The sequence below is a fragment of the Rhincodon typus genome, chromosome 28 (assembly GCF_021869965.1).
Source record: "Rhincodon typus isolate 14 chromosome 28, sRhiTyp1.1, whole genome shotgun sequence".
Classification (NCBI taxonomy): Eukaryota; Metazoa; Chordata; class Chondrichthyes; order Orectolobiformes; family Rhincodontidae; genus Rhincodon; species Rhincodon typus.
The window spans coordinates 6,684,840-6,693,874 of record NC_063359.1 but is presented as its reverse complement, the minus strand read 5'-3'; the positions used below and the strand labels follow the sequence as shown (position 1 = coordinate 6,693,874).

The following is a 9,035-nucleotide window of genomic DNA, read 5'->3' as shown; positions in this document are numbered from 1 at the left end:
TGGGGGGTGTGGGGGGGGGGGGGGGGGGCGGGGGGGGGGGGGGGGGGATTAATTGGACAAAGGTTGAGAAGGGACAGCAGTAAACAAAAGGAGCAAACAGAAGTTGTAGACCTTGGCAGCATCCAAGGTGGCCATTCAGCCCACCTGCTGTGTTCCAGCTCTTTGACACAGCAATCTAATTTGTCCCACTCCCTGCTCTTTCCTTCTCGTCTTTTTCCATTTTCTCTCCCTCAAAAATTCAATGATTTGCTATTGATAATTACAATGAATGCACCTCCATCACCCTTTAAGTCAACGCATTTCAGATCACAATAGCTGCATAAAATTTATTTTCCTCTGGCTGTGAAGCCAATTCCCTTCAAAGAGAGTTGTGCTGTTTTCCAAAGGTTTCTCCCACTGGAAACAGTAATCTCCTTAATCACTCTATGAAAACTCTTCATGACAATGAACATCTCCATCAAGTCTCCATTTAATGGACAAAAACATCAGAAATACAGAATGGTTTCAGTAAAGAAAGAGGCCACTCAGTCTATCGTGTCTGCCTCAGCTCATTGGAGGAGCTATTTATCTAGTTTCACTCCCCTGCCTTCTCCACTTCGCCCTGCACAGTTAACAAATCCCAAATTTTCTCCTAACTGCCTCAGGAACCTAGCTCCATCACATGGGTAGGCAGCCCCTATCAGATCTTCACCATCTGATGCTCAAAAAGCATCTCCTCATATAACCATCACTTTTCCTGCAAGTTACCTTGAATATGTGCTCTCTTGATCCTATTCTTTTCATCAATGGGAAATGTTTTTCCTGTCTGCTTTGACCAGACCCTCATGATGTGCAAGTATATTTTTTTAATCAAATTTCCTCTTGACTTTGCAAAGAAAATAGTTCCAATTCCTTCAATCTGGTTGAAAGGGAAGGGTGTTTGGGGTGTTTCCTCATAGTAGCTATGAAAGATATCTTGGGACAGGAGGCGGTCATTCAGAACCTCAAGCCATTTCCACCATTGTACTGTCTGATCAAACCCGGGGAGGTGGCGGCGGGGAGGTGGCGGCGGGGAGGTGGCGGCGGGGGGTTGGCGGGGGGGTGGTGGTGGTGGTGGTGGTTGGTGGGGAAGGTGGGTAGAGAGTAGGAATATGCTACCATTGAGTGGCAGGAGGTGGAAATTTTTTTTTCTTTATTCATTAACAGGATGAGGACGTCACTGGCTAGGGCATCATTTATTCCCCATCCCTAATTGCCCAGAGGATAATTAAAAGTCAGCCACATTGCTGTGGGTCTGGAGTCACATGTAGGCCAGACCAGGTAAGGGGTGGCAGTTTCCTTCCCTAAAGGACATTAATGAACCAGATGGGTTTTTCCCGACAATTGACAGCGGATTCATGGTCATCATTAGACTCTTAATTCCAGATATTTATTGAATTCAAATTCCACCATCTACCATTTCGGGATTTTGAACCCGGATCGCCAGAACATTATCTAGCGATAACACCACTAGGCCATCGCCTCCCCTAGATGTTGCAGCATTAACAGACAGGAGGGTACCAGCTCGACTAGGAGTGGAGTGTAACTGTTTAATAGGGTTGGAAGGGGACAGAAATTTCTATTTGAATTGAAGGAGGAGATGTGACTTTGAGAGAAGTAGAAAGGATGGAGACAGAGGTGAGAGGGGAGTTAGGCAGGCTGCATTATTGCTACAGTCTCAGACTATAGAGGGCTATATATGTGCAAGCGAATGATGGCCTGGCTGATTCAGTGAATCTCAAACATTGCTTTGCTTTTGAACTTGTTTCTTAAAAACAAAAGAAGTGTTAAAAAATGAATACTTATTAATTTATTTATTTTAAAGCAAAAGGCCGTTGTTTCTGGGTAGCTTCCCAACCCTGCCCTTCTTTCCCAGATTTACATCATATACATTGTGCCTTTCAAAGTGTAACTTCCCTCATCCTTTCAACAACTGATGTTTCATCCAACACAAATGGTTACCAGTGAAGATATCAAGCCTGTTAAATAATTGACTTTACACACTTGGTTCAAGAATATACTTGATATCAACTCAATCAAAATTATCTACTTCTGGAATCTACTTTAGATATTCATTTTTGCTGCTTGCAGCACACATTTCCTTTGTAATGCTTAGCAGGTCTGACCCAGCATGTTTGACACAACCACCAAAGCTCCTCAACTGCTTGAAATCTAGCTTTCCCTCACACCAGTCATAGTTAGTCTTATCAACTGCACACTTCATAAATACAGTTTACAGGAGGCTTTTGCCAAGAACAATGGGTGGGGAAGGTGACTAATGTGCTTCTGGCACCCACTGTCTAAACACTTTAAATGGCACAATTCTGCAAAGCAATTTATCTCTTGGGGGAGCCAACTATTTGGCTAAATATACTTTGCACCTAATTGTAAAGCTGCTTTTCAATGTTTTTGTTGTAGAATGGCTGTCACACTAAACGTTATCGCTCAAAATAACTCCAAGTGTGAGGCAGTGTGGCATTCTGACACGATGAGGTATGATTAAAAATATAAGTATAATCTCACTTTTACCTTTGGTGGAAATAATTGGGAGGCAAAATAGGGTTGTGCAGTTCCCACGTCATCACAAAATCTCTCAGCAAGGAACATGGACAGGACAGGTGGCTAATGTGGTTGTGGCACACATCACTCTGCTTTTTAAGAAAGGTGAAAGAGGAAAACAAGGGATTTATAGACCAATTAGCTGAACATTTTTGGTGGAGGCATAGTTGGAAAGTCCATAATCAAGGATGGGGTAATTGAACCTTTTTCAGTTAATCAGGGAGAACCAGCATGGATTCATGATGAGGCTGTCATGCCTGACTAACCTCGCTGAATTTTTTTAAAGGGGTGGCTAAGGCAGTGGACAGGGAATGTCTATGGATCAAAAACAGAAGTTGCTGGAAAAGCTCAGCAGGTCTGGCAGCATCCATGGAAAGAAATCGGAGCTAACGTTTTGGGTCAAGTGACCCTTTCTCAAAATGTCTACGGTTGGTGTTTATACAGACTTCCAGAAGGCATGTGATAAAGTCCCACACAAGAGACTGTTACTGACATAGCTGTGAAATTGGTTGCATGGCTGGGTGACAGAAAGTAGGGATCATGGGTAGGTAATTACATGGGTGGGATGTGATCAGTGGAGTCCCACTTGGATCTGTGTTAGGGCCTCAATCATTCATGTTATTTATTAATGACTTGGTTAATGGCATAGAAATTCATAACTTCAAACTTGCTGATGACACAAAGTTAGACAGTGTGGATGATAGCATAAAATGTCAAAAGGATATTGACAGACTAAGTGAAAGGGTAAAACTGTGGCAGATGGTATGAAGTTTTCCATTTGGACTGAAAAAGGATAGATCAGGGCACTTTCTAGATGGTTTGAAGTTAAATACAGTGGATGTCCGAAGAGACTTGGGTATTCAGGTGTATCAATCTTGAAAATGTCACTATTTAGTGCAGAAAATAATCGAAAATAATGGAGCACTGGCCTTTATATCTAGAGGACTGGAGTACAAGGATATGGAAGTTATGCTGCAGTTATACAAAACGCTGGCTAGCCCCCACTTGGAGCACTGACAGTAGATCTGGGCATCACACCTGAGGAAGGACATATTGGCCTTGGAGGGAGTATAACCATAGGTTTGCAAGAATGATGACCTAATCCTGAAGTCCAGATAATGAGGAGAGATATTCTCTCGAATTTAGAAGATTAAAGGGTTGAAGTCTTCAAGATATTAACAGGAAAAGGCAGAGGAGACAAATGTAAACTATTTGGACTAGTTGGGGATTCTAGAACTAGGGGGCATAGTCTGAGAATTAGGGCAAAACCATTCAGGAGAGATATTAAGAAGCACTTCTACACATAAAGGGTGGTGGATATTTAGAGCTCTCTTCCACAAATAGTAGTGGATGCCAGATCAGTTGTTAATTTTAAATCTGAGACAGATAATACCTTTGCCAAACAAAAAGTTAAGGAATAGGACCCAATTGAGGAAGGGTCAGCAGACCCGAAATATTAACGCTGAATTTTCTTCACAGATGCTGCCAGACCTGCTGAGCTTTTCCAGCAACTTTTGTTTTTGTTCCTGATTTACAGCATCTGTAGTTCTTTCGATTTATCTTATAACTTCGACGTTTATCTACAACATCAGGATTGCTTCTCCTATTTGCAATAGAGTGTGTATAATTATGCTGACCACTGCTCAACCATCTTTGGAAACTGCCTGGGTTTCATTTAAAGCGTCCATTAGCGACAAGCAGGAGTCAAATTGGCAAAACATGTTTTGGTAATTTGGCTTTGATTTGCCACGAAAATATGGTTCTATTTTCACAGACAAACTTGGAAAGGTAACATTAGAGGAACTGTTTAGAGACCAGCACGGTGGTTCAGTGGTTAGCACTGCAGTCTCACTGCACCAGGGACCCAGGTTCAATTCCAACCTCGGGCAACTGTCTGTGTGGGTTTTCTCTGGGTGCTCCCACAGTTTAAAGGTGTGCAAGTTAGGTGGATTGGCCATAGAAAATGCAGGGTTACTGGGTTGACCTGAGTGGGATGCTCTTTGGAAGTTCGGTGTGGACTTGATGGGCCGAACTTCCTGCTTCCACACTGAAGGGATTTTATGACTCTGCCCTGAGGGTGACCACTAATACTAGTTTTTGAGCAATAAAAAGCTTCATTGTCACTCAAGAATATTCCCAGTCTCATGGTAATCAACAGCTGAAATTGGGACTAGCCTAAATTAATAGATATTCCTATCTCTTACTGAGGTGCAAGGTTGGTGACATGATTTGTCAGCATAAACATGGGGTGTATCCTTGCTTGGGCTGTATGCTTTGCTTAGGGTGTATCCTCTCTTGGGTCCTGCGTAGTCATGTAATTTTGCAGAAGATGGCAGAAAGCCCAGCTCCAACAGATCTCTGCATGCCTTGGCTCCCACTGGATAAATACAGAGCTCAGGGACAGGAATCATGGGACTTATAATCACTGATGGGAATCAAAGCTACAGTCGGGAAAAGCAGCCGCCGTAAGCCTACGACGTAGCGGTGGACCAACGTCTGATGGGAATCTTCCAGTTGGAATTAGAAGAAACAGATGCAGAATGTAGTATTTAAAACCCAGCAAACTGGAAAGACTTTCATCTCATCAGGTTAAGTTGGGCTCAAATGAAAATCCGACAATCTTTGTCCTCTATTCTTTAGTGTTCATCATGGGATTAAACGTTTTTCAAAATGGAATGTTTTTAATTTCAATTTCTTTCCCTTCAATTCAGGGACCAATTCTCCTTGGCAACTAATTTCACCAGACTTAACCCTACCAAACCAGTGCATGTAGTTTCTGATGCAGTTTATTTTAAAGCTACGTTGTGGACAAGACTAAGCCTGCCTGATCTGAAGTCAATTGACTTTTAGCTAGATAAATTAAGTGGTAGGATGCCAATAAACCTGATGGGTGGGTCTGGTGAAGAGAAAAGATGCCGTCATCTTGCAAGAGATGCTTCAGGTGGACTTTTGGGGAGAACGGGACCTAACAATATGCTGAGTCATTCAATCACAACTGCACGCAGAACTTACACGCTCCTCCTCAAAGCTGATAAGCCCTTCGTCGTCACTCTCCAATTCTTCAGGCTCTTCAACAGTTAGAGCCTGCAGTTCTGTTGTGGCGCCCCTTGGTCGCAGCAGGCTGAGGATGCGCTTGATAGGTGATTGCACACTCCCAGTGCTAACTGTCTCCTGCTGCTCCAGGTTGTCGCTCTGCTTCTTTGCAAAGTTTACAAACACCTATAACAATTGACAAAGTGGGAGAATGCCTCAACAACAACAGCCTTTACAAAGTGCCTTTGACAGAGGCGCATCACTGGAAGAAACTGAAAGACCAAGATAAGGACATTTAGGACAGGTCACCAATATTTATCCAGAGAGTTATGTTTTAAGGAGAATCTTTCATGGAGGAGAGGTTCATGGAGGGCATTCTAGAACTATGTAATCGAATGTATGATTGAACATCAAACCAGATCACCTGTGAGTGTTTCAGTCACATACTGCTGGCCTCTTGGTTGAAGGGTTCAGAGAATTTTCCAAATGAACAATAACTAGAAGTAGTTCAAGGAAAACTGTCTAGGAGTACATTTGCTGTTGTGTTTTGGGATTTAAGACTGAAGCACAGTCTGGTGTTCTGACTGGACATCTTGTCTCACTGCTGGCTTGTAATATCCTCCACGAAATGAGATTGGGTGTCAGCGCGTAGGACAAAACTAATCATAATTTTTCTACATCATTTTGAGGACGAGCATGGGATGTTTGGTGCTGCAAACGGAGTATGAAGAATGGCGTGCTCATTCGGGAAGTTTGTGGCATCTTGCCATGGAAGTGGTTGATATGAGCAATGGATATCTGCCATCTTGAGCTCAGGTGAAAAGTCAATGGTAGAAATGCAACATTTCCTTTTAGTTTTGTTTTTTTTTAAACTCAGATTTCACAGGGCTCAAGCTTAGAGCAAATCCTCACTCTTGCCAAGAGCGGCAATCCCATGTACAAAAAAGTACAGAATGACAAGGCAAATGTTAGGCTTTCCAATTTCCTAGTAGAGGCTTTGTCCTGGGCACAATTTTCTTTTAACACTGATGTGTGAGCAGGATGTTGCGAACACATCGGATAGTTGGTCATTTAAAATCCAGCAAACTGGAAAGATTTTCATCTCATCAGTTTAAGCTGGACTCAAATGAAAATCCGAGAATCTTTGTCCTCTACTCTTTAGCATTCATCATGGGATTTAAATGTTCTTCAAAATGGAATGTTTTTAATTTCAGTTTCTTTCCCTTCAATTCAGGGATCAACTCTCGCTGGCAACTAATTTCACCTCAAACTTCACCAGACTTAACCCCACCAAACCACTGCATGTAGCTTCTGATGCAGTTTATTTTAAAGCTACGTTGTGGTCAAGACTAAGCCTGCCTGATCTGAAGTCAACTGACTTTTAGCTAGATAAATTAAGTGGTAGAGATTCTCAAGAATTGTACAGTAAATTCTACTTAAGGAGAAAGCAGCAGGCAAATCTGGCTTATTTTTCATTGTCCCACTTCTTTGGAATGATGAGTAAAGAAACTTGGACATTCTTACCAACTGATCAAAGAACAGTAGAGCTATGCTGGGTATTACAGCTCACGAGACAACATATGTCTGTGTCTGTGTACAGCAACGTGTGTCTATACAATTTCCATTCCATTCACTCACTTAAAACTGAGATGAGAAGGAATTTCTCCTCTCAGAGTCATGAATCTGTGCAATTCCTTACCATATTTAGCTGTCAAGGTGGGGTCATTAAGAATATTCATAATTAATTAGTAGGGGGATCAATGCTTATGGGGAATGGACAAGAAAATGGAGTTGAAGGTTATCAGACAGCCATAATCTTATTGAATGCTGCAGTAAACTCGACTGGCTTAATGGCCTAATTCTACTTATTATGGTCAGCCTTTTATCAACGGTACAGAAGGATAATTGCCTCTGGCAAGAGACATTTTTCCTCCCATTTCCAATGTGACATTATCTCAATTGGCAGCACTTTTGTCTCTGGGTCAGAAGGGGCTGCACCAGGGCTTGAGCTTGAAATATAGGCTGGTATCCCTGTTATCTTTTGGCTAATGCAATAAACTGAGGTTCTCAATACCTAGTCAGATAGATAAAATTGCATTATTGATCTTTCCCTAGTGTCCTGTTCAAAGTCTCATCTGTCATCAAGGAAAAAATACTGACAACTTGGTCATTTATGGTACACTTCCCACATGCTACAAAAGTGGTTAACTTCATAAAACTCAAGCGAGTATGTTTAATGACATGAAGTACTATAAATTATTGCCTTTTTTTAATTTCTAATGCTATTTCTTCAAATTGATAATATTGTGAGAAAATACCAAGAAATAGATGGTATTGTCGGATACTATAAACTGCAAGAGTTACCCAGTTTGTCACTTGAACCACAAAAACGGAAAAACAACCATAATTTGTTCCTATCTATCTGAGGTATATATTTTCTTTTGGCTTATTTGAGTGTCATGTTAAGAGGTCTTAATGTTGTCTGGATTATCAAAACTTATAGGCTGCATGCTAATGTAAGACACCTCATAGTGTGTGTTACAGATGGAAGCTACCTGGATCACAGCGGATGGGAGGATTTTAAAGGAATGCACTACACTTCAATTGCTTACGGTGGCAAGAATAATTTTGTAGCCACGACACTGGACAAACAAAAAGTAAAATTACATCCCCGAATGTTTTCATGCTTTTGATGATTGAATGTCACCTGTTAGTTTTGGAGCATGCTAATTATGCCACCAGTTACCAAAGAAATATTGCCAGAGATTCACAAATCAACATCACCCTTGATTCCCCTGTGCTGTGGGATTTACTCACATTGTCCAGTGTGGTTTGACTGACGGAATAATCTTCAATTCCTAATACATCAACTACTTGCTCCATCTTACTGAAAACCTGAGCCAGTGAGATGTTTTCTGACTTCAGTTGGTACTGCACTTTGGTATGGTGTCTCTCCTAGAACAAAAGCGAGACTGTGTCAGATGACAGCAAAGTATGCAGATGCTGGAGATCTAGAATAAAAACAAATTCTGGCAGAAGGTCTGCAAGTCTGGCGGCATCTGTGGCGAGAGTAACTGTTTTGAATCCGATATGGCACACACTCAGAATTTCTGAGATCGGCAAAACAATTGGAATGAATCCACTGTTGCATTGACAACTGTACAAAACCCTCACATTGAAGCTAACCCCAGCAATCACAGATAAACAGGTTCAGTGCCGCCATTACAGAATCACAGCATTGTGTACATGCAGCAGTCAGTCACTTATCCCATTATGTCTGCACCAGCTCTCTTAAGTATCTTAGAGACTAAGAGAACTGCCGATGCTGGAGTCAGAGATAACACAGTGTGGAGTTGGGGGAACACAGCAGGCCAGGCAGCATCAGAGGAGCAGGAAAGCTGACGTTTCGGGTTGGGACCCTTCTG

The 9,035-nt window shown here is 41.9% G+C and overlaps 1 protein-coding gene across 1 annotated transcript in view; it reads right to left on the bottom strand.

Moving 5' to 3' along the window:
* Positions 1–1,746: 1,746 nt before the first annotated feature.
* abca2 (ATP-binding cassette, sub-family A (ABC1), member 2) overlaps positions 1,747–9,035 on the bottom strand; it is a 402,151-nt gene continuing 394,862 nt past the window's right edge. Inside the window, exons 39-42 of the mRNA XM_048613349.1 lie at positions 8,428–8,565; positions 5,590–5,796; positions 2,548–2,669; positions 1,747–1,786 (exon numbers count right to left, since the gene is read on the bottom strand). Of these exons, the coding sequence (XP_048469306.1) occupies positions 1,747–1,786; positions 2,548–2,669; positions 5,590–5,796; positions 8,428–8,565 (507 nt within the window). The remainder of the gene's footprint in view (positions 1,787–2,547; positions 2,670–5,589; positions 5,797–8,427; positions 8,566–9,035) is intronic.